Source organism: Aspergillus wentii (assembly GCF_001890725.1).
Source record: "Aspergillus wentii DTO 134E9 unplaced genomic scaffold ASPWEscaffold_6, whole genome shotgun sequence".
Classification (NCBI taxonomy): domain Eukaryota; kingdom Fungi; phylum Ascomycota; class Eurotiomycetes; order Eurotiales; family Aspergillaceae; genus Aspergillus; species Aspergillus wentii.
The window spans coordinates 1463892-1486421 of NW_024467837.1; the positions used below are offsets into that span (position 1 = coordinate 1463892).

The 22530-nt window shown below is 47.7% G+C and overlaps 10 protein-coding genes across 10 annotated transcripts; 4 read left to right on the forward strand and 6 right to left on the reverse strand.

The window, feature by feature from the left end:
• Positions 1 to 258: 258 nt before the first annotated feature.
• ASPWEDRAFT_43214 (putative C4-dicarboxylate transporter/malic acid transport protein) lies at positions 259 to 2591 on the reverse strand. Its single transcript, XM_040835981.1, has 4 exons — positions 1734 to 2591; positions 1365 to 1680; positions 887 to 1297; positions 259 to 828 (listed from the first exon to the last, which is right to left on the reverse strand). Exons 1-4 carry the CDS (start codon positions 2113 to 2115, stop codon positions 480 to 482), a joined length of 1458 nt encoding a protein of 485 aa, XP_040686818.1. The 5' UTR covers positions 2116 to 2591; the 3' UTR covers positions 259 to 479.
• Positions 2592 to 3093: 502 nt separating this feature from the next.
• On the forward strand, positions 3094 to 4963 carry ASPWEDRAFT_43215 (SDR family oxidoreductase). The gene is made up of 7 exons (XM_040835982.1): positions 3094 to 3340; positions 3403 to 3627; positions 3697 to 3704; positions 3771 to 3922; positions 3975 to 4069; positions 4126 to 4851; positions 4906 to 4963. Exons 1-6 carry the CDS (start codon positions 3297 to 3299, stop codon positions 4493 to 4495), a joined length of 894 nt encoding a protein of 297 aa, XP_040686819.1. The 5' UTR covers positions 3094 to 3296; the 3' UTR covers positions 4496 to 4851; positions 4906 to 4963.
• Positions 4964 to 5251: 288 nt separating this feature from the next.
• Positions 5252 to 7058, forward strand: ASPWEDRAFT_115876 (succinate--CoA ligase (GDP-forming) subunit beta; the record flags this gene model as incomplete). The annotated part of the gene is made up of 8 exons (XM_040828613.1): positions 5252 to 5308; positions 5391 to 5474; positions 5565 to 5637; positions 5694 to 5793; positions 5861 to 6406; positions 6463 to 6509; positions 6566 to 6858; positions 6924 to 7058. The coding sequence occupies 8 exons, from the start codon at positions 5252 to 5254 to the stop codon at positions 7056 to 7058; spliced, it is 1335 nt and encodes a 444-aa protein (XP_040686820.1).
• A 414-nt stretch (positions 7059 to 7472) lies between these two features.
• ASPWEDRAFT_174570 (F-box domain protein) lies at positions 7473 to 9089 on the reverse strand (the record flags this gene model as incomplete). The annotated part of the gene is made up of 4 exons (XM_040831241.1): positions 7473 to 8283; positions 8341 to 8726; positions 8785 to 8950; positions 9007 to 9089. 4 exons carry the CDS (start codon positions 9087 to 9089, stop codon positions 7473 to 7475), a joined length of 1446 nt encoding a protein of 481 aa, XP_040686821.1.
• Positions 9090 to 10721: 1632 nt separating this feature from the next.
• Positions 10722 to 12789, forward strand: ASPWEDRAFT_114734 (uncharacterized protein; the record flags this gene model as incomplete). The annotated part of the gene is made up of 6 exons (XM_040828520.1): positions 10722 to 11056; positions 11140 to 11238; positions 11294 to 11361; positions 11436 to 11782; positions 11844 to 11913; positions 11969 to 12789. The coding sequence occupies 6 exons, from the start codon at positions 10722 to 10724 to the stop codon at positions 12787 to 12789; spliced, it is 1740 nt and encodes a 579-aa protein (XP_040686822.1).
• A 451-nt stretch (positions 12790 to 13240) lies between these two features.
• ASPWEDRAFT_159686 (DUF3245 domain-containing protein) lies at positions 13241 to 14264 on the reverse strand. The gene is made up of 2 exons (XM_040829768.1): positions 14037 to 14264; positions 13241 to 13962 (listed from the first exon to the last, which is right to left on the reverse strand). Exons 1-2 carry the CDS (start codon positions 14216 to 14218, stop codon positions 13503 to 13505), a joined length of 642 nt encoding a protein of 213 aa, XP_040686823.1. The 5' UTR covers positions 14219 to 14264; the 3' UTR covers positions 13241 to 13502.
• On the reverse strand, positions 14071 to 17041 carry ASPWEDRAFT_610383 (uncharacterized protein). Its single transcript, XM_040838552.1, has 4 exons — positions 16858 to 17041; positions 14805 to 16802; positions 14401 to 14706; positions 14071 to 14223 (listed from the first exon to the last, which is right to left on the reverse strand). Exons 2-3 carry the CDS (start codon positions 16719 to 16721, stop codon positions 14488 to 14490), a joined length of 2136 nt encoding a protein of 711 aa, XP_040686824.1. The 5' UTR covers positions 16722 to 16802; positions 16858 to 17041; the 3' UTR covers positions 14071 to 14223; positions 14401 to 14487.
• On the reverse strand, positions 16953 to 18434 carry ASPWEDRAFT_610674 (uncharacterized protein). The gene is made up of 5 exons (XM_040838556.1): positions 18235 to 18434; positions 18131 to 18171; positions 17548 to 18068; positions 17357 to 17495; positions 16953 to 17247 (listed from the first exon to the last, which is right to left on the reverse strand). The coding sequence occupies exons 2-5, from the start codon at positions 18138 to 18140 to the stop codon at positions 17129 to 17131; spliced, it is 789 nt and encodes a 262-aa protein (XP_040686825.1). The 5' UTR covers positions 18141 to 18171; positions 18235 to 18434; the 3' UTR covers positions 16953 to 17128.
• Positions 18435 to 18460: 26 nt separating this feature from the next.
• On the reverse strand, positions 18461 to 19580 carry ASPWEDRAFT_43221 (oxidoreductase-like domain-containing protein). The gene has a single exon (XM_040835984.1). The coding sequence runs from the start codon at positions 19566 to 19568 to the stop codon at positions 18759 to 18761; it is 810 nt and encodes a 269-aa protein (XP_040686826.1). The 5' UTR covers positions 19569 to 19580; the 3' UTR covers positions 18461 to 18758.
• Positions 19581 to 19931: 351 nt separating this feature from the next.
• On the forward strand, positions 19932 to 21889 carry ASPWEDRAFT_53189 (uncharacterized protein; the record flags this gene model as incomplete). The annotated part of the gene is made up of 2 exons (XM_040837846.1): positions 19932 to 20824; positions 20878 to 21889. 2 exons carry the CDS (start codon positions 19932 to 19934, stop codon positions 21887 to 21889), a joined length of 1905 nt encoding a protein of 634 aa, XP_040686827.1.
• Between the last annotated feature and the right edge of the window lie 641 nt (positions 21890 to 22530).

Here is a 22530-nt window from a genome sequence, read left to right on the forward strand (position 1 = left end):
TGAATTGATGATAGTTCGAAGCCCTGAAGTTCAAAGGCCAATGATCGAAGAAGATATTAAGCAAAGAAAAAAGCTTCACAATAGCTTAGATGAGGGGTTAAAAAAAAGTAAATGCCCCCGACAGAAGAAAAAAAAAATTGCTGGGCAATGGATGCATCCATAGTCCAAACGGGGGTTACTTTACCCAAAGTGGCATTCGAGAAAATGGCAGGGTTCCACATCGATCATTTGCATGCAACATGTCGGAGTACTCCGAACAGCCAGGTAAAGCCATATTTCGTGTTATAAAGCTCAGTTTATTACAGTCTTATTAGGGCTGTCTCTGTAATGTTGGTCTTGTTTTCGTTTTTTGTTTTTCGTGATAGGCATCTTGAGTCCAAGACTATGCATATATACAAATCGCTAATTACACATACATCCATGTCAAAACCACTCCAGATTGAAAACGCCAATAATGCACGAAATGAATCAATTTTCATTTAAACAGGTGTTTGTTCACCCGGTGATTCAGGTTTGATGCGATTAATCTCAAACCCACCTTCATCCTTGTCCTCTCCTTTTTGTGGCCACATTATATGATGCAACACAATGGCACGAATCATCATATAAAACACAAAAAAGTACATCAGAATCAAAGGGATGACCATGGCACAGCCAATGATTAGTATGGGCTTACATGAAAATGCATGGCCTATTGCAAAGGTTGCAGTGACTAGCGCAGTGTTTGGGAATACAAATGAGAACCACCCCATGGAAAAGACCATCCGACCCGGCCCAATGGTTGACCAATGGGCAAAACTTGCTATGATGAAGAAAAAGATGGCCAATCTTGGAATAAGTCAGCACAGTAACAGAATACAGGGAGAGAGGAAGAGTGCATGCTTACCCCCACAGCCAAAGAGCAGCAAAGTTGATAACCACCCGTATAACATCAGCGGCCAAATGCCCATTCCCCATAAAATCTGCCGGGAAGGCCCTTTTTGCCTCAGCGGCCATGTTCACAATACCAGCAACGGTGAAAGCGCTAGGCCCAACAGATACAAACATACCCGGCCGGACATTCTCTTTGGGGAGTTTCTGCGACATCAGACGATATATAAAGGCTGAATAGACCATCAAAGAGACTAGAAAGCCAACGCCTTGGATCGTTGTACCACCGATTATAATAAGCAAGGCACGAGAAGGTTCAAGCTTGGCACTCAGAATGCCAGCATGAGGTCCGATTATCAACATTGGGTACGCCGGGAAGATCCAAATTGGCGTCATCTGCGCGATAGTAAACGTCTGTGTCGACCATCTTAGTGAAGTTAGCGCCCGGGATCTCAAGTCCAACTGCTAAGCCAAGATGATAGGATAAGACCCACAAGAGCAGATATATGCCAGCGGAGAAGATCACTGCAAGGGCAGCATCAATCCAGAATAATATGCCAACTGCGGTATCCAGCCACGGTCCCGTGCTTTCTGGCCCATATTGCGAGATATTTATCAGAATCGTTCCAAACGAAACTATGGATGCAGGAACAAATAAGGATTCGGTCGGATGTAAAAACGATGCTTTGAATGTGTATGGATAATAGTAGAAACGTGCAATCAACAGGGTCCAGATCCCGATGTACAAAACGATATTGAGCAAGAATACTATGATGCCAATCGTCTCTAGACCTCGAAATCTATATGGAACTAGAGTCTCCGGTTAGCATAGGAGCGGCAATGCCGGGACATGTAGTAATTACTAGTATACAAAACGTTGGCAATACCACCTGTGGCCATTGTCAAAGTAAAGTATGCCCATGTGAAGTGGCGGATTCGTTTCTTCCAACTGAGGTTGACGGCCGATGAATCAGTTTCTTTGCGAGAAAGGCTCGTTTGGTCAATTGAGGTAAGTCCATCTGCCTCGTCTTTATCCCCGGGTCCTTCTGGCAATCGAAGTTGCGGGGCATGCAATGATTCTAGAGCTGATGTATGAGCCTTGCGTACGTTCATCCTGGCTGAATGGAAGAATGGATTGTCATCCTGGGATATCGAAAGATCTAGCTCTGCATCCTCGATGGTGGGGGTGCGATACCCGTCATCCCCTGGGCTCCTCATATGACGAGGAACCAGAAGCCCGTTCATGATTAAAAACCCACTGCCACCATTACTGGGCGGGGCTGTTGCCCTTGCTGTGCTATAGAGATTACTTTATCGAGAGGAAGATGGAGCTCTAAGATAGATAAAGAGTACTCCGTAGTATTCTCCTTGTCTTGATTCGGGGTGATAAAAAAAGAAAGAAAAAGAAATGCGAACTAGTCTTGGAAATATGACGAGTGGAATCGGGGAATCAATACGTATTTCTATTCCCCACCGTGCAATTGCTAGTCAGCCACTGGTCGAAGCCAAACGACTGGTCGCAATGATCGGCCATCGAGACAGGCAGTTGTGGAGGGGAGAGAGAGAGAGAGAGAGAGGGGAATCCCGGAGGATAATGACTTGGCCGGCTTCCCTAGGATCCAAAGTGTTTGTTGTCAGTGATCATTATTAGTGGGATTTGCCATTATTCTATTGGATAAACAGGAAAGCATAATGATAGATTGGGTCTATTCCGGACAAATGAATTGCAATCAAGTTGATGGATGGAGTGAAAGTCGTCGTCACTTTTGCTCTTCAACTCGGATATCGGCACAGGGGGCGCTACTGTATTGTCCCGCCGCCAGTTGGCCGTCGATTGATGATAGTATCATTATCCATGGATACACCGTACATCATATTCACTTCGTCACACTAAGCCCTATGATGATATGATCTAGTACTCCGAAACCAAAGGATAATTTAGGCTCTATGGGGCAAGAGACTTGGCTATTTAAGCGCAAGATGTACGGAGTATATATACGGGAAGCCATGAAGAGCATATAGTACCCAATCAGTCCTCCATATGAATACTACCCCAGCAAATGAAACTCTATTTGTATCATCTTGATGATGATTGAACTACTCAGTAGTGCGGAAACATGGATATTCCCATCCTTCTGTTGCACAATACTTGGCAGATTCGATCACAGGCGGAGACCGAGACTGCCGAGGCATTGTTGAACATTGTTGAATGCCCCAAGGGATTTGATGTTGTACAGGCACTCCATTTCTGATCGCTTCAAGCTATAGGGATTTAATCAAGAAAGAAAACACCAGACTGTTATATCACTCTAAATTCCAAAGCTGTGTTAATCTTTCACGTGTCTTTAGCTATTTACACTATTCATCTGGTGAGCTAGCTACAGTACACCTCGAACTCTGATTGTTATTATCCCGACTTGCATGAAATGGCGACCAAACCCGACAATCGCATGTCAGTGCTGATCACGGGGTAAGCGCACCACAAGAGACATGTATTGTAATTAAGTCAAGTTTGTTAATGAGTCTATGCAGATGCTCTCTCGGTGGAATTGGAAACTCGCTCGCGCGTGAGTTTCATCGGAACGGATTGCGGGTTTTTGCCACAGCTCGCGATGCAAAAACGATTGAAGATTTGGAGACCCTCGGTATCGAGACGCTGAGTCTTGTCGTGGATGACGAAGAGAGTGTGCGATCATGCTATGTTGAAGTCGAAAGCAGACTTGGGGAGAAAGGGCTGGATTATTTGGTAAACAATGCGTGAGTACCTACTGTTTAACTCGTCTGAGAGACACAAAGAGTGAAATAATAAATGCTGACTTTGGGCAGAGGTCGAAGTAAGCTTAGATCAAATCACTGTTGCATTCCTGGAAAAGAATAATGGCAAAGCTTACGAATAACAGACTACACTGTCCCTGCCATGGAAGTAGACCTGTCCGAGGCACGCTTAACGTTTGAAACCAACTTCATTTCAGTCATTTCTATGTGCAAAACCTTTCTGCCGCTGCTAATCAAAGCAAAAGGGACTATTGTACAGATTGGGTCCATTGCTGGGGTTAGTATCGACCATCCTCGATGCGCTGGCCAATGCTGATACTTTCCCATAGGTTATTCCCTACGTATTCGGATCAGTCTACAATGCTTCAAAGGCGGCTTTACACTCCTTCAGTGAGTGCTTGAGAGTCGAACTAGCTCCCTTCGGGTATACCACGTACACCCCCTTTGGCTCTGGAAAAGTGACTGACAATATTTGGGCAGTGTGAACGTTACTACTGTTGTCACTGGCGGTGTGAAATCTCGCATCGCCCGCACAGACCGTCGACTGGTACCCAATTCCATGTATGCCCCGATTGAAGATGAATATAATCGTCGGGTAAAGCACAGCCAGGATGGTGCTATGCCACATGCCGCATATGCGCAAAGTGTTGTGACGCAAGTCTTGTATGGGCCTGCCCCATGGCGTTGGTTGTGGCCGTGGGCACGAGGCCGGAAGTATTGGATCTTCGAGGGCAATAAGAGTTGGTTGGTTTGGCTCCTATCTGGAGGCTGGGCTTGGAATGGATTTTTCGGCCACATAGTTTCCAGGATGTTCAAGCTGAACATGTTGAGAAAGACGCAGGGGAAATAAGTACGCTATTTTCTAATTCTTATGGATGCATCGTCTATGAATAAATGCGCTATAATAGAGGACCTCATTAACAACAATTCTTTCGTTTGGCCTCTTCGTGTCGTGTCGTGTTGTTTCCCTTTTGGCGCAGGGTAATTTGATAGTTGAGGGATATCTTTATATTCGTCTGATGAAACAATTCAAATGAAGTCTCAGCGCTGAGATATTCAAATTTCGACCACTTTATTGAATTGTTTGGGTGATGGGAAAGGACTGCGTTTGCATTAGTTGTAGGTTTGTGTCTGACCGTTAGCAATAAATAATAATGAAGAAGCAACGGAAATTATTGCATTCTAGTGGGACATGGCGTTTCCTAGAAGATGTAAGCTTAATTTTCCCTGGAGCCTCTCATCCCCATCCAGCATACCTAGATTCAATCAATGCACCTCCCCATAATTATATGCCTCACCAACCCCGACTCACCGGGCCGGTTATACCAAATACCAGAGGGTTCCGTGACATTTGCGTCTGTTCGGGATGGAAAGCGGTTAGTCAGCCCGAAACACACGCTGGTTGGCCCGTCAGGTGACAGCTAACCTAGGCAAGCAGTATCATCGAACCCGAGAAACGCAACCGTGAAAAAGAAAGCTGTTCAGTGTTCCCCCATCAACTTCCTCAAAAACACCGCTTTGAGGCGCCCTGTTACGTGTTTGTTTCTTGACTCGCCTTTTGACGAGTTTCCTTTGACCATTCTCCCCTCTTTTCACCTTTTTCATCATGTTCAAGCTTGCCCGTAGCAGCCGGCCAATTGCGGCCGCCTTCAGAGCCGCGACGGTGAGTTATCCCTGCGCCACATTGTCTTATAAAACATATCATCTTGATCCCGATGGTTTTCTGATTGAGTATATGTATCTAGGGACCTTCCATCAAGCCTAGCCTGGCCCAGCAGCACAGAAATCTGTCTATCCACGAATACCTGTCCGCCAACCTCCTCAAGTCGGTAAGTTGAAACCGACATTCCGAGACGTGCTTTATATCTCTTTTTTAAAATTAGTCCTGTCGCTTCTTCAAGTTACTGATAATACTTTAGTATGGCGTTGGAATGCCCAAGGGCGAGGTCGCCCGCTCCGCAGAGGAGGCTGAGGCTGTTGCTAAGTCGATCGGTATATCTAATCTATTCGAACCCAATGCGCGATATGCTAAAACACGAGATTTCCAGGTAACGACGACATGGTCATTAAGGCCCAGGTCCTTGCTGGTGGTCGTGGAAAGGGTTCTTTCGACAATGGCCTCAAGGGAGGTGTGCGCGTGATTTACTCGTGAGTTTGAAAATCGGAACCGCGTATATTCCACTTTCTATTACGTACTGACTGGAAATGTCCCTAGGCCCACCGAGGCCAAGATGTTCGCCGGCCAAATGATCGGACAGAAGCTCATCACCAAGCAGACTGGTGCTCGCGGTCGCATCTGTAACTCCGTGTACATCTGCGAGCGCAAGTTTGCTCGTCGCGAGTTCTACCTTGCCGTCCTCATGGACCGCGCGACCCAGACCCCCGTCATTGTCGCCTCGTCGCAGGGTGGTATGGACATTGAGGCTGTTGCCAAGGAAAGCCCCGACGCTATCATCACTACCCCCATCAAAATCCACGTCGGTGTTACCGATGAAATCGCCCGTACCATCGCTACCGACCTCGGATTCTCGGAGCAGTGCATCGAGGACGCCAAAACCACTATCCAGAATCTCTATAAGGTCTTCATGGAACGGGACGCCACTCAGATTGAGATCAACCCTCTGTCGGAAACCTCTGACCACGAAGTCATGGCTATGGACGCCAAGTTGAGCTTCGACGACAACGCCGACTTCAGACAGCAGGAGGTCTTCGAATGGAGAGACCCTAGCCAGGAGGATGCTGATGAGGTTAAGGCTGCCGAGTATGATTCCTTGTCACTCATATCTTGAAATACATATTCTGACTGATGGTGGGTAGGCACGGATTGAACTTCATCAAGCTTGACGGTGACATTGGATGCTTGGGTAAGGACTAATAAACTGCAACTGGTTATTCTCGATCGATACTAATTGCAATGTAGTCAATGGTGCTGGTCTCGCCATGGCCACCATGGACATCATCAAGCTCAACGGTGGTAGCCCCGCCAACTTCCTTGACGTTGGTGGTGGTGCTACCCCTGCCGCCATCAAGTCCGCTTTCGAGCTGATCACCAGCGACCCCAAGGTCTCCGCCATCTTCGTTAACATCTTCGGTGGTATCGTTCGCTGCGACGCTATCGCCCAGGGATTGATCAACGTTGTGCAGGAGATGGGTCTGCGCACCCCTATCGTCGCTCGTTTGCAAGGTACCAACATGGAGCAGGCTCACAAGCTGGTAAGATTACCTATATTTGGTAGTGAGAAATGAGTCATTCCAGGATACTAATGCAGATTCTTTAGATCAACGAATCCGGACTCAAGATCTTCTCCATCGAGGACCTCCAGAACGCGGCTGAGAAGTCTGTCCAGTTCTCGAAGGTCGTCAAGATGGCCCGTGAAATCGACGTGGGTGTCGAGTTCACCCTCGGTATCTAAGCACCACGTTGGAATACTTAGCGCGCTTCCCTTTGCCTGATGTTCCAGTTTCGAGAGAGGTTGGACAAATGCGCTGGCCTTACTGTCACTGAACAGGAAATGGCCAGTAATTAGAAATTTGGCACGTGTGGAGCGGAATGGCTTTTTTTTCTCTTTCGCATTGGGATTCATAATGGTGATGATATTGATTTGGGACTGCAGAAGGCAGCTGTGAGATTTATTATTATAGAGAGATCATTGATACTTCTGTATATCGTCCGTTACTAGGTTCATGTTTCTTTTGTTAATGTACTATCCTCTTTTTTTCATGTCTATGATTCTTCTAACATACCACCTTGGCGACACAATACCCCGGACCTTGCACAAACCACGGTTGGTAGATTATTTACAAAAAGATAGCTGAGCCTTGCAGGATTATTCGTCGGGTGCAGCATCAGGAAGAGCAGTTTCGTCAAAGTACCAGACCGCTAGGCCACTTATATTGATCACCACGAAATATTGCTCGTCGCCCCAAAACACATATTCTTCGCTCGCGGGCAGGACGATAGTTGATTCTTCGGGGAAGGGATGATCGCCGTCGGGAGTTGAAATCCGGATGATGTTATGTTGGTAAGCGTGATTTTCCCTAAAGCCATAGTATACCACTTTGGGGATTATGAAGGACATAGTTAAATGAAAGTCGGTTTCGTGCTTGTGTAGGAATAACTGATCGGTTTCGGAGTCATAGGAAACCATGAGGTATAACAGATCGTCTTTCTCCGAGTCGAGCTCGATGCAACCGAATCTATGAAAAGGTAGCACGCTTGATGTTTCGTTATGAGCCATCCAACTAGCGTGGTCGTTGTTAGGGACAGGGATGTCCATGTCTTTGGATGACTTTGGGTAGAGCTCGTTATTGCCCGATGGGGAAAACGTGATGATGCGCAGTTGAACCTCACTGCAGGGGTTCCAATCATCGATTTCACCACCATCTTTTCTGCAGAAGTGCACCGAAGTCAGATCATCTGTCGTAGGATGGAGACACCAAAAGACTAATTCTGGGGGCAGATGGACAGTGCGAGTGGTCCGGGATGGAGGACACCATTGAATCACATAACTGCCGGTGGATTCGGGGAAGTTGAAGGCAACTTTCTGTCCCTTGATGATGAAAAGGTCATAATTCAGGGACGCGAGTCGAAAGGGTTCGTATGACTCTTCTGTGTGGATGTTCCAGGTATAACAGCGTCTGTTTAAATTCCATCGTTAGGCCATCTGATAACAATGGATGGAGGTGAAAACATACGCACGAGAGGTTACAATTGCAACCATGCTATCTGAAATGCGAATATCATTTATGGGCTCTCTGTTTTCTGTATCGAACCGCTTGACCACTTTCTCTGCTCGTAGACAGAAGATAGCCACTGTCGCCCTGTGTTTGATCAACGCGCATCGCCCGTGCGAGTAGTCCATCTTAATAGCACCAGTACGATCATAATCCTGTTCATATTCGGAAATATCATGCGTGGTGACGCGGAGAGGCTTCCCTCTTTCGATCCGGAGCCTTCGCTCGACAGACTTTTTAAACGCAGATTCTGACTCCGTAGGGGAGAGACCACATCCAGTCCGCCGCCGGAGAGTCAGATCGCGCACATAATGAGAACTAAGTAGTTTCTGCCATTGCTTTGAGACCTGGTCTTCAGAGTCAGTGGAAGTGTTTCACACGGAGCAGAGGTGGGCATGGCCATACTCGCTGGAGGAGGAAAATCTCTGAAAGATCCAGATACTTGGTGATTTGCCCTGCGATCTCAAGGGGCAAAGAGGTTAAAACATCGCAGTGAAAGGGTCGTTCATTTGTGGCATCTTTCAGGTCACGCCATTCATTGGGGCTCAGTTGGTTTAGCAATCCGAGATATCTGGATGCGTCTCTCGTCAGCTGGCAATCTGGGATGCAGGATGGGGAGTTCCATACGCGGCGCGTCGAGAGGGTCTTGATTTGAGGTTGTTGAAGGTGGTGAGGATGGCTTCTACATCTGGATCGAGATCAACATCCATGATTAGTATTATGATGGTGATGACGATCTGGCAGTTGTTGGGCTGCGGTCTTGGTGGTTGATGCTTGGTTTGTTGGTTTATTGTTGCGGCAGAAATCAGTGTGACGCATTTTTTTCCCGCGTGATTTTTCTTGACATTTTTGTATTGAGCATATTTGCATCTTTTATATCTTTGGATCTGGATGTATTCGTTGCCAATGGTCTGCCATATTATATGTATGCATTATGTGCAGGGTTGGTTTAGCTTCATCTTGTATGATCCGTAGATACATTCTGACACCAAACTAGATTGAATTATACCAATTAGTATCTTCTATTCTGCTCAACATCTTGAATATACACAAACCCATTAAACCATCCAAGATCCAAGATGGAGATGGCAACACCCTCTGGCCGAGCCATGGACAACAAGACCGTGGAAGGAGTTTAAATCCATTCTCCGACTGAAATTCGAGATTTGCCAATTCACAATCCATCGAACTCCATCCAGACGATCCCCCAAAGGCCAGGATTGAGGTTGGAAATGCTCCACTTGTTCTCATTCTTTGCGCTTTTGTGCTGTTCTTTGAGGCTACTGTCCACTTCTCTCTCCACCATCTCTGCAATTCTTCCTCTGCAGTCCATTGAATCAATCCAGTAGAACCAGACTAATCAATTAATTCTATTCTTTCTCTTTCTTCGTCTCGTCTTAGTTCTTTGATTCCATCCATCGATCTGTATCTACTCATCTTCTCTCTTCCCTCTCCACTCTCCACTCTCCATCTCCATCTTTCGCCTCCCCCATCGCCCTATCGCCTCACCTCCTCTTTCTCCTCTTTTCTAGTCCCTTTTCTTTTTCTTCCATTTCTCCATTTCTCCATTTCTCCCTTCCATCCATCCAATAATTCCTTTTCCCATTGACGATCCGTCTTTACTGTTCTGTGCAGCTTCAATTCCTCCAGTCCTTCTACGACGCTCTCAAGTGATTGTCTCCCCAATTGCCTCAATCTTGAATCATCAACAACAGAAGATCAATCAATCAATCAATCAATTCGAAATAATATCATCGGCTGTTCCCGCCTCCGTTCATTCGTTTTCCCCGAGCTTCTGGATCCGTTGGCAGCCAAAAAGTAAGCTGTTGTTAGTCCTAAATCCATACCTTCTGCAGATCCCGATCTTCTTCTCTTCTTCGATTTCTTCTAAGCGGCGCGCCTTTTCCCTTTCTCGCTGACCCTCGCTTCTCTTCTTTTCCCCTCCCCGCAGCTCAACTTTCCCCCCGGTTTCAAATAGCCGAGAAAAAAGAAAAAGAACCCCCCAAAGGAATTTATCTACTTCTTTCCACCCTACCATTGAAGCAGCATTGCATTCGACGCGACTGTTTTACTAGGACGTGGCTTCGCAATGCCTACAGAAGCGGAGACTCTTCGGTGTTGATCAGCGCCTCTTGGCCCAGGCTCTGCGATTATTATCCACCCTCGCACGTTTCTCCGGCCTCCACGAGCTGCCATCAGTTGACTATCGAAGCTTCTATCGTTCTCCTATTCACTCTTGCCATCCTCCATCGTCGCGGGATTTCCTCCTCCCCACCCATCCCGCAAACTGCAATTCCTTGTTATTCTGAGTCCCATCTCCTCTCCTCGTCGCACTGCGCGAGATGAGCAGTCTCGCCGACCCCCCAGCGAGAAGTACCTTTTCTACAGATGCGCCCGGCAAGACGCGAAAGCTCCCTGTCCTATCCTCATCCGTTACATCCTCCGCTCACTCGTCGGGTGAACCTATGGAGGTCACTCCACCAACATCTGCGATGACGGGCCCTGCGCCGCCCGTCCAGAACAGCCCCGATAGCGATCGAACGGGCGCAAACACCACCAATGGCTCCGCTGAAGTTGGGAGCTCGAACAACCATGGCCCTAACCAGGCCGTCGGAGCTGCTGCCGCAGCTCAACAGCCCAAAGTCGTTCAGACTGCTTTCATTCACAAGCTCTACAAGTACGTTTGCTCGAGTTTCCCTCCGGTCGCGGGTGCCCCAACCGTCTCGTCGAAGTAATCATGTTGCTGACAGTCGTGAACAGTATGCTAGAGGACCCCAGTATCCAACATTTAATCTCATGGTCCGGTACCAACGATAGCTTTGTCATGTCTCCCACCTCCGAATTCTCAAAAGTTCTTGCGTCAGTTCCTCCGTGGCCCCCAATCTCCAGAATTGATGCTAAATGCCCATTCTAGCCAATACTTCAAACACACCAATATCTCGTCTTTTGTGAGGCAGTTGAACATGTATGGATTTCACAAAGGTATGAGGTAGATTCCGATGGCTGAGTTTTATTTGGACAACGGCTGACACCAGAGGGGGGGGGGAATAAATTAGTGAGCGATGTCTTCCACACAGGTTCCCCCGACTCCGCATTGTGGGAGTTCAAGCACGGAAATGGCAACTTCAAACGAGGAGATCTAGTTGGATTGCGGGAAATCAAGCGGCGAGCCTCCCGACATGCTCTGATCCATCGCGACTCGTTCCCCGGTCACCATAAAGCTGCTGCTTCTCAGCCTGGCACGCCGGCTGAGCCTGTCCCCGATGCTACCGATGCGCGATTGATGAATCTGGAACACAGCCTATATGATATGCACGCCCGCCTAAGTCGTGCTGAAGAGGGAAATGCGGCACTCAATCACAGATGTCAAGGTATGGCGGAAAGCCTGAACAAATGCTACCATGTGAGTCAATTGTGCATGTTTACCCATCGGAAGTGTTCCCAGCTGACCAGAGTCACTGTAGTGGACCTATTCAATCTCCCGATTCCTGCAAGCCATGGTTCCTGACCGTGAGAGCCCTTTGTACCGGGATGGTAAGGACTTTGGTGAATATTTTCCCTTGTCCGCGATTACTGACACCTTTGGTAGTGTCCACTATGCAGAAAGAACTGGAAAGGCAGCTCGACGCTGTGCGAGCCCTCGAAACTCCCCACGACCCATATCTATCTGCTAGACAGCCCTATTTTGCAAATGTGTCTACCGACCCTGGCCCGCCGCTCTCGCCACGCCAAATGCCTCAGGAGGATGGTCGTCGACCATCGGTGATGGAAGCCCCTAGGACGAATATGATACGCCCTCCGGTTCCCCCGCATCTCGCCGCATCCCCTCGTCGCTACGGGTCAATTGGGGCTGCAAACTCCCCCCCGAACTACAGCCGACCACAGATTCCCTCTGTCGTTCCGCCACAGCAACCGATGCCCCACCCCCTGTCAACCGTTTCCTCTCCTCCGGGGCCTAACCTTGCTCGCCGACACACCTCTGCCGATATTCGACAGCATGGCTGGCCACCACCGGGAGTTTCTCCCTTCCCGCCCACCAACCCGGCAGGTGGTGCAACGGGCCCATGGCCTCCTTCGCCACATCGGACTCCGACATCCAGTGAACAGCAGGTGCGAGATGTCCTGGCCCAATACGAGATGGGGGTACCCCGGCGGTTCCAGGACAATAATTCCCGGCATGCTACTCCTCCCTTAAATGCCGAATCGACCCCGTCAACGCTCAGCGTTGAAAATGCATGGTCCTTTGGAGGGTCTAGGTTCCCTCGACACGAGTCCTCCTTGCCTGCGACCCGACGGTCTAGCATGGCAAGTAACGTCCATTCGCTACTCAATCCTGCCGACACTGCTGAAAGACCCGATGAGGATCAGCATACGATGGCTGATGACCGAAAACGAAAGCGACTGGAGTGAATAACGACCAAATCTCGTCATTGATTTTGGAAAAATTCCCGTCCACTTGCTGGACATGCTCATCCCTTTTTACGTATCCTTTTCTCTACTAGTGAGGGAATGAACGTCTTCATGAACATAATCAAGTGGGGTAAAAGAAAGACAAATACCGTTGCATATCTCATCTTGTCTGGTTCTACATACATTTATTTTATTTTATTTTATTTTTCTTGGAAGGTATCCCATATTTTCGTTCCATCTTTTATTTTTCCGTTTCGTGAATGGGTCTTATTTTGTACAATCTATAAAAGAAAGCCACTTTTTCTTTTCTTGGGACAGCAGGAGGCCATGATTCTGTGCATCTGAGCTTGTGTCTTTGGAAGCTCAGATATTAGAGAATCCCCTCTGTAGCTGTTCGTGTTATTTTTACATTATACCAGACTGGTGGTGTTGTTTGATGGCAAATACAGCGGCGAGGCTTTTAGTACTCGGTTTTACCGCATATCATATTATACCCTTGGGTTGGGTGGAGCAAGAACCGTGTTTTTTGGTAATAAGGTAATAATCTAGGATTGCAGAGTGGATGTTTGATAATTTCAGAGTACATTTATTGAGACGGGGAATTGTCCTGGTAATTATGGATGCTCAGATTACTGATCCATATAGTAGTGACAACGAAGTGGGTATATTGATCCTAACAGAACAGACTATAGAACAAGTATCCGTCCAAAAATTCACTTCTTTCTCTTCTTTGATCTCTGCGCCAGTATCTCATCCAAAAAGCTTGTGGCCTTTTTCCTCCCCTTTGCCGATGGACGTGACGAAGAAGCTGCTCCTCGTTTGGCGTCTTCATCGTCACCATCACCATTATCACCATTGACAGCATCCGATGTACCAGGAGTCTCTTCCTTCTGATTCGAATCAACTTTTCTCTTCTTGTTATTCTTTTTCCTCCCAACCAACGCCGTTCGTCCCTCTTCTTCATCATCGTCCTCGTCTTCTTGGGGCGTACTCGATTGAGTAGATGCTGCCGATTGATTCAACGCCTGCTTAGCAGCCAGTGCCTTGGCCTTGGTGACTTTCTCATAGTTCTTGCCGAGTAACTGTTTCCGTAACTTGTCGTTGGAGCTCAATTCCGTCCGGTTCCAACTTCCATCTGCTGCCTTCTGGGGGAGGGGAGCGCCGACTCCGAGTCTTGGGGGTTATCAGTACAAATTCCACAACAGTACATAAGAGAAGGGTATAAAAAAAAAGGTTGGGTAACGTACGTCTCAGGAACAGCGGTAAATATCTCATCCTCTTCTTTTTGTAATTCCTCCTCGGTTTTGATGTTTGTTAATTCATCTTCGGTCTTGGGAGGGAGCCAGGAGGCTACGAGGCGTTGGCTTCGCGCCAATGCGACATTGGCTCGATTCAGAATGATGTCTGATTCGCTTTTAGAAATGGACATGTTGCCTGTGTATGTTTTGGATTTTCATTATTATAATGCGTTTGAGATGGCTTAGGGTGTTGATAAACTTTTTTTTGTTATCGATATCAAGGCGGACGGATGTGGCAGATTCTTCCGCCGCTAAGAACTACTGCATGGAGTGTGTATGGAGTATAAATATTGCCATAATGTTATGTACGTACAGTGATTGCTAGTCTATCCTTTTGCCCATATAGTAGAGATATATAACGAGAAAATTATAACCAAATCCAACCGAATGCGATGTGGTTCTATGAAGGAGAAGGCTTTCGTAGTGGTTCCCACTTTGCTGGTGCAGTGATTCGCTTCCTGGTGTACTCAGGATCAAAGTCTCGGTCAAGAACGTCGATAATTGTATTTGAAAGGGTGTTGAAGATCACATCGCGAGTCATGTTGGGAAAATACATTGGTTGGCCAGCGTGAAAGCCGCGTTCGCTGGTTGCTAAGGTTTCGAAAGCCGCCATGAGAGCCTTTTGTAGAATCGATGTTAGCTCTGGAAAGAGAAATGAAAAGGAAAGGAAAGAAAGAAAGAACTAAATATGAGGTTGAAGATGGGTGTTTCACTAACCTTGTCCAGTGCCTTTCGGAATTCGATCACAACCTTGGCCGCGTGCTGTATCTCCATTGGCCCTCCGCTGACCTTGATCTCAAAGTCAAGCCAGGAATCGACGTATATTCTACCATCGATCGCCTGGAGTCGCCCACCAAACAGAGATGCGGCCAGAGGTGTCACATGGGAAGTGTCATGCATGAGGAAAAATCCATCAAATATAGACTGTTTCTTGCGCTGGAAGAAAAGCAAGCTGTCTGTACTCAAATTCGAGTTCACACTGGTGTTATTCAAGGCCACTTTTTCTTCCTTCTCGGTGCGATAGCGCTTCGGTACTAATAGAGGAGCAGCCAGGTTGGGGTACAGAGTATGAAGCAACAAGGATTTGATGAGAGGAATCCGCCATGAGTTCATATTAAGCTCAGAGCCCCCAAATTGAATCGTATCACCACCAGAACTAGGGGGAAGATGTCCGTTGATACGCAGGAATGTCACTACGTGTTGGCCCACCTTCAGCCCCTCAATGAACTTTGTGAATTGTATAAAGTGAGACTTGGCAAACTCGAAAGCTGGCCGGTGCCCCTTTTGGAAATATATGTCCCGTGTGGCCTTGAAGAGGTTGATATTACTCATGTGGTCACTCCAGGTATTCCGCGAGTACTCTTGCCGAATCTTCAAAGCTTCCTTGCGTTGCTCAGAGAGTGGTGTCAAATCCATCAAGGCCATTTCACTTCCCAACGATGCGACGATAAGAAGTGGATCTAAGCAGCGGAAAATAATTCCTAGCAAGACCAGCTTTGCCAAAGATGGATCAAAAGGCAGCCCCGAAAGAAGCCTACCAAGTGCCGTGATATTCCCCTGCTCGTCCAGTGCTTGCAATGCCTGCAGATTTCTCACGGCCAGTTCCACCAGGGAATCTGGCGGCGGTTGGATGCACCCGAGCAGGAACTCGCGAGCAGGAATATCAGCAAGCTTCTTTGCGAGCAGACAGGCACTTTGAAGGTCACTGCGGACAATTTCTGGGGTCCTGTCAATACGCATGGATTCGTGCATCTCTTTGGTAAACAGGGCGAAGTATTCTCCTTCCTGGACTCTTCCTGCACGCCCAGCGCGCTGAGCAGCGCTAGATCGGCTTATCCAAGAGCAAGCGAGCCGGTTATATCTCGACTGCGGGTCATAGACATTTTGATGCGATTTGCCCGGATCAATCACAAATTTGACGTCTGGCACAGTAATGGATGTTTCGGCGATATCTGTTGAGAGAATAATCCGTCGACAGCCAGACGGAACCGAACCAAGAAGCTCCACCTGGCCCTCTGGAAGACTTGAATGCAAGTGCAAAATTTTGAATCGTGCTTCATCCGAAAAGTCAAACCCCAGTAATCTTTCGTACTTTCGAAGAAAATCCGTGACAGCGTTTATGTAGCGTATGCCGGGTAGAAAGATCAATATAGAGCCACCTTTGGTGGTCGAGAAGATGTAGCCTATAACCGCACATATCAAGCCAAGAGGCACAAAAGAGTCTTCTTCGCGGATTATATCGCTAGGTGATTTGGAAACAGCTTTTTCAGAGTCTTCTTGCTCGCGGGAACTCCCTTGGTTTTCTGGTTTGGGTAGATTGGTATGAAGCTGAACCTTACACCGGTCCAGATAATACTTCATTTCTGATTCTTCATTAAGCAACGATCCCAGAACATCTGCAGAGTAGACCCGCGAGAGAGAATCAAGGACATCCTGGAGATAATGTTTGCGGACTGCAAATGTGCGACCTGGGATGATGACGTGTGGAGCCGGCATGAGATTTCCATCGCTTGATCTATTCTGAAAATAAGAAGCAAAAAGATCAATATCGAGAGTGGCACTCATCACGACGACTTTAGGCACATTTGCACCTATGGCCTGACGTTGGCCAATGTACCTTTTCAACAGAAGCATAAGAAAATCGATTTGGATATCTCGTTCATGAACTTCATCGAGGACGATATGAGAGAGTGAGTCCAAGACGGAAGGCGAATTCTGAAGAATTTGTGTCAGAATCCCTGAAGTGCAATAAGTGATCGATCCACCTTGCCTGGGAAATCGGCTTTCAAATCGAACATGATACCCGATGAACTTCCCATCCCTATCTTTTCTCTCGTGGGCCACTTGTTTGGCGAGGGAAACCGCAGCAACTCTACGGGGCTGGCAGCAGATGATCTTGCACTCTGGCCCGGCACCCTTTGCGATGGCGTTGTGAAGCAATATCATGGGAACCTGGGTCGACTTGCCGGAGCCAGTATCTGCTGCAATAATGGAATACGTGTTGTTTTCGACGATACCAAGGACTTTTTTCTTGTTTTTGTTTATTGGCAAGCTCTCTGTAAGCTTTCGGGCCTTGGATGTTTGGAGGGTTTTCGCATCTTCTTGATACCACCGGTCAAGTTCCACCAGTCGTGCTTTTCTGATTTGAGCGTTTCCGGTACTTGGTTTGGAGAAATTATCAGCCTTGGGCACTTGGATCTGGTATTCACGGCTTTCTGTCATGGCAAGGCCACCAGCAAGCCTCAAGTCTCGCAGTCCTCTTCGCATACAAACAAGCAAATCATCCTCTATACGAAGCCGAAGCTTCTTCAAAACTCGAGGCTTGCCTCGGTCAATTAATCGCCGGAGCACGCCGCTTAGATGCAGCTTTGAAACTAGATGCCGAAAAGCCTCACGGCTTGAGTGTTTCTAATTGCGGATCAGTGAAAAGAGAAAAGATACTGGTTGGAATCACACATACATCTGAACTACCGCGGGCTTCCACAATTACAACTTCAGGCGTCTCTACGACAGTGCACTTCAGAGTACAGAGAACGCCACCATGCTCTAGTTTAACATATTCAACATCTGTCTGGATTATTCCTTTATTCACAAACTCGGAGATGAGAGTTCCTTTTGGAGTCCGTCGCAACGAGTCTCCTAGACCTGCATAGTCCTTATCACTGGGAAGGACGATCTTGTCCCCTGGCTGATCCCCCTTTTTGGCGGTGGTCAGTGGGATGGGTTCATCCGAGAACAGCGAGCTTTCGATGTTCTCTGTCAAATCTGTTTCTCCATCACATGGCGCGTCGCCATTTTCAGCAGGAACAAGCGGTTCGGGCTTCGCATCACGTAGCCCATCGGTTTCCCCTGCTGTAGAATAGTGACGTAGAGAACCGTTGAATGACCTCGGCTGTTTCAATTTCGATAATCGTCGACGGGAAGTTGCACCAGAAGCCTCAGGCTTTGAATTCGTCACGAGAGAAGAAACCGACGGAGAGGCTGTGAGCATTCGTCTCTGATAAGCAGATCGACGTGGGCCGGAGAGGGCAAGGTCAACTTGCGGAGTGCCATTTTCAATCGAAAAGAGCGCGCGCCTGATATTCTAAAGCGAGGGAAATACGTTAGTTTCAAGTCATCAAGAGCAATGGAGACAAGAGTTCCGTACTGAGTAGCTTCGCATTTCCGCAGGCTGGCATTGCCATTGACAATCAACGACGGCGCGTCATGGGAGGGAAAAGAGGGTCGCCTTATAAGCCAATAATCTAGAAGACTTGTCCCTGCACGAGTGAGCAGCCAAAAATTGCCCTGTCCTGATCTGTTGGTCGTTCAGAGGAAACCAAAAGATACCGCAGATTTGCTTCTTGCATTTCTCCACGCGGTCATCGGGCTTGGCACGGACCAATAGGAGTAGCCTTAGCAACGTCAATTGACGCTGTTGACATTGGATGTTGATCGTCTTTTTGATAGGTGGGAAAGGGGATCTATTCTAGTCGTTTGCTTAGATTCTTGTTTGTTTTGCGGGTTCGTGGTATCGTTGTGACTATGTACATATAATCTATCTGGTCTATATATCCACAAAAGATCGTCCGATAAGGTCAAAGGACACAGAGTATGTAATATCAAGCAGTAGATATCCAGAGGCTGACCAAACAAGCCAATATCTTATATCAAAGTTCTCGACTCGACCGCTCACGCGTTGGCTTCATCCTTATGTCTTTGCTTGAGTTTCTTCTCCGTTTTCATAAACTCTCTGATTCCCACGGGTATGCTGGCAAACAGATCATCATTTTGTTCCGGTATAGACCAGTTGGTATCACTGCCGCCACCATCGTCGTCCATGCTTGTACTAGCAGAATCAACCTCGGGTCTCGGTGTCTGACGTATCTCCGCTGTTGCGATTTGCGATGCGCCCTTGGCCTTGGCCTTTACAAGTCTTCCAGCCCAATCCTCCATCTCGTCGCGGTAGTCGTCCCACACGCAGTGGGCGCAACCACTCATACAGCAATTATCAGGCTCCTCGGGTTTCGGTGGAATTGGTACGCCGTTAACAGTTTTCCAACTCGATTCCGGAGAGGTGGTACTCGGGTTATAGCGGGAAGAGCGGCCGGGGCTAGTAAGACGGCTGCCAAAGACAATAGACATTTTCTCTTGCGGGGACTGCTCAACTGGCGTCGGGGATTCGGCAGCGGGACGTGAAGTAGTCGCTTGACTGTAGGGAGAAGGAGCCGAGAGAATAAGCGAGTAGTACCCTGAAATTGGATGCGCTTGAGTTGATTCTGAATCTTCTAGTGGATTCCCGTCGTTTTGAGTATCGTCAGAGCCGTTGTTATTATGTGTGGCCTTGCGTCGGTTATTCGGAGTGGAGGCATAATGCCTGGCAGGGAATGCGGGCGAAAGAGAAAGTGGATTTTTGGGGGAAAGATAGCGCCTTGAGCATGATAAGCAGCGGTTCCTCCCGAGGAGCAATTGTCTTATGCCACCAGCAGAGACAGACTCCATTGTGCCAAGCAATGATGTCGAGAAAGTAAGAAAGAAGGAAAAAGATATCGATCAACGCTTCCGACAGGCGGTTATGTCATGATGCAAACAGTGCAAACATGCCTCTTTATCCTCAACTGCCGCCGCGCAACTTTATCGGCTGACAAGAACGCAGCAACAACCTTGGTTTCCACACACACACACACACACACACACACATAGCCTGCGGTTAGAAAGGAAGAAGGGTACGCAGGAATGGTCGGTGTCTTTGGTGTCTGAGTTGTTTATCTAGGAGACAACTTGGGGGCGTTCAATGCAATGCTATCACCTGCCAAGTGGCGCAAAACAAGCGAGACGAATGTTACCACTGTCGACGCGTCCCAAATGAACCCACCGACTGTTCAAGATGACACTCAAACGCGCTCACATGATCGTGCTTCGTTTCAATCGCCGATGAGAGCCAGCTTGGCGAGATCGCATCCGGAGATTTTAGCACGCGGAATCAGTAGATCACCGACGAGGACTGCGAGCAAGCGCAATCAAAGTGGCCAGCAAGAGCATCCAGGTTCAAGGGTATTTGGGTTGCGGGATAGGAAAGCTTTGAGGCCTTCACTGACCTCTACCGCAAGCCCGATGAACGGGCCCAGGTTGAGCGGCGGTTCACCTCTTCTATCTCCAGGGAGACTATCAAATGTATTTGCTGCTCCTCCGCGGAGAGTCTCGAGAAAAATTGTTCCATCCGACTTAAACTTCGGATCTCCTGTGGCAAGAAGAAATACTAACGAGTTGGCGCATGAAAACACACCTGAAGATCAATTGGCATCCGAGCTGGACAGTGCAACCGGTGCGATGGGTGCGCATGGGGATTTGGACCATCCTTCCTTGCATGAGGTGCTCGAAGAACCCGAATTACCCCCGACTCCCACTCAATTGGGTCTTGAAAATCCTCCAGGGCGACCAAGGGGGCTCCTAAGTAGCAGCCCTACATCACGACATGGGAAACGATCCAGGCGACGGACTACAGATACTCTGCAGCCGAGCCCTCTGAAATTTAAGGATGCTGGCTTTGATCTAGATGATTTATCAGAATTTGGTCTAGCGGCGAACGAGAATCTAATGCCAGAAACTGCATTGAAGAAACAGAAGCTGAAAAGGGAGCTTTCTACCGAAATACGACGGTTGAAGGATGACATTGAGACATTGGAAGGCTGGTCAGAAAGAATCAGCCAACCCGATGGGGTCACAGAGCCTGCTGGCCAGGACTTTGGCAAACTCATGTGAGTCCCCTTGGTTTTCAGAACAACTGAGCTGCTTACTGACTCCTAAACAGCGCCGCGTTAGCATCCGAAGATCGTTCCCACAAGGCCGCATCCGGGTCTCGTCCATCCAATGCACACATATCGTCACTCCTTTCCACCTTACTGCCCTTCGCTACAAAAGCACCTCGAACTACTCGTCAAGCATCCCCTTCGCCGACAAATCCCTTTGCGCTTCAGGAGCCTGCGCAGACGAAGCCGTATCTCACGGTTTTTGCGCCGCTGGCTCTCACAGCCCAGTCACACGAAGTTTCTAACTCAAAATCAGAAGCACTACTGGAAACACATAATTTGACATTGGCCTCTCCGCCTCCGTTTCCTCCGACTTTTTACAATGTATCAATTGTCTATGAGACAAACCCGGAAACACAATCAATAAATTCGATATATGTACCAACGAGTTCTGAAAGCGCCAAAACAAACATACCCGAGGTCCTACAGCGATGGGTCAACGCAAGGCTAGAGAATCCGCTGATGAAACTGGATGTATCCGGCCTTTGCTGGGGTATTAATCGGTATTGGGAAGCTACAATATCGCGGGCGCAAATATGGCTGCAAATAGAAAGCAATCATTCGCAACTAATTGCAGGCCGCATGCCCCAACCTGGTGGGTCGACTGATGGCTTAAGCCACCAGAAAGGGCACCCTACAATTTCGGGCCTGAGACGATTAGTACCACATCTTGAACGCACGACTATGCTTTTCAGTACCACAGAGAAGCCTATCAAATTACTGATTTCATGTGCATTAACAATTGACGAGTGGACAAGCGAACCACAGTTGACGCCAGAGATCAGCGTTTCGATATCTTCTTTAACCGATGGCACTTCTAGCAAGATAGAGCAGGAAGCCAAGAAGTTATTTCAGGGGATAATAAATGAGTATACAGGCGGTGCTACTGAAGGCGTGGTGGGTACCGCTGATGTTGATGCAATTGTGCGAGCCACTGGAGGCGTCATAGACACTCTGTTCGGCGCTGAAACTGAGGGACAAGCTCTCACAGGAAAGGTGTCAAAGAAGAGGTGATTAACTCCTGGCAGTCTATCTATTCGGCTATTGAATACAGATATTGGTATATACTAACAATGGATTGGAAATGGACGAATAAAATGAGCATACCTGGAATAGTAAATCATACGGAGTTATTTTAGACCTAATCATTTACATATTTATTTACATATTTGCAGACTTGATGTAGTGAAGAATAAATTCTAGAACTTTCGCATATTTTATTGAACGTAAGTAGTATGGATCTACCAAAGGCATCTAGATTAATGAACAATCTCTACGAGTTACCAAGCGAGAGAATCTTGAGGGAAAATAGTCATGTTATCGATGCAGAGCTAGTTTACCAAGAGGCATATCAGTTTACCCTTTTTCCTCATGTGCCCCCTATCTCAACCCATGACTATGGCGGACTGAGAACCAGCCCATATATATGGATTTGTCCAGCTGCCCGTCACAAAGTTCCCACTCCACACTGGGCGATGTAATCACCCTCAACCAGCAAGTATACATCAGTCATAGAGGGACTGCTGTGGAACATGAAATTGGGACATTTGCATTTCGAGAGGTTCGGAGCTTTCTTTTTTAAGGACAAAAGGTAATAAGGTTTATGAGAAAAAGGGGAGCCACGCCATGCCGCAATACACTAATAATCCCCGACT

Excerpts from the sequence above, each read along its gene's own strand:
- ASPWEDRAFT_43214 (XM_040835981.1), bottom strand. The coding sequence starts at position 2,115 with ATGAACGGGCTTCTGGTTCCTCGTCATATGAGGAGCCCAGGGGATGAC. Across the intron at positions 1,681-1,733 it reads TGCCAACGTTTTGTATACTA|TTCCATATAGATTTCGAGGT; the intron begins GTAATTACTACA and ends CGGAGACTCTAG. Across the intron at positions 829-886 it reads GCTGCTCTTTGGCTGTGGGG|ATTGGCCATCTTTTTCTTCA; the intron begins GTAAGCATGCAC and ends ACTTATTCCAAG.
- ASPWEDRAFT_43215 (XM_040835982.1), top strand. The coding sequence starts at position 3,297 with ATGGCGACCAAACCCGACAATCGCATGTCAGTGCTGATCACGGG. Across the intron at positions 3,341-3,402 it reads ATGTCAGTGCTGATCACGGG|ATGCTCTCTCGGTGGAATTG; the intron begins GTAAGCGCACCA and ends GAGTCTATGCAG. Across the intron at positions 3,923-3,974 it reads AGATTGGGTCCATTGCTGGG|GTTATTCCCTACGTATTCGG; the intron begins GTTAGTATCGAC and ends ACTTTCCCATAG.
- ASPWEDRAFT_159686 (XM_040829768.1), bottom strand. The coding sequence starts at position 14,218 with ATGTCCATTTCTAAAAGCGAATCAGACATCATTCTGAATCGAGCCAAT. Across the intron at positions 13,963-14,036 it reads TTTACCGCTGTTCCTGAGAC|ACTCGGAGTCGGCGCTCCCC; the intron begins GTACGTTACCCA and ends ATAACCCCCAAG.
- ASPWEDRAFT_610383 (XM_040838552.1), bottom strand. The coding sequence starts at position 16,721 with ATGCTTCTGTTGAAAAGGTACATTGGCCAACGTCAGGCCATAGGTGCA. Across the intron at positions 14,707-14,804 it reads TCCGAAAGGCACTGGACAAG|GCTCTCATGGCGGCTTTCGA; the intron begins GTTAGTGAAACA and ends ATTCTACAAAAG.
- ASPWEDRAFT_610674 (XM_040838556.1), bottom strand. Across the intron at positions 17,496-17,547 it reads AAGCCCGCGGTAGTTCAGAT|AAACACTCAAGCCGTGAGGC; the intron begins GTATGTGTGATT and ends ATCCGCAATTAG. Across the intron at positions 17,248-17,356 it reads AGAGGATGATTTGCTTGTTT|TACCGGAAACGCTCAAATCA; the intron begins GTATGCGAAGAG and ends CTCCAAACCAAG.
- ASPWEDRAFT_43221 (XM_040835984.1), bottom strand. The coding sequence starts at position 19,568 with ATGGAGTCTGTCTCTGCTGGTGGCATAAGACAATTGCTCCTCGGGAGG.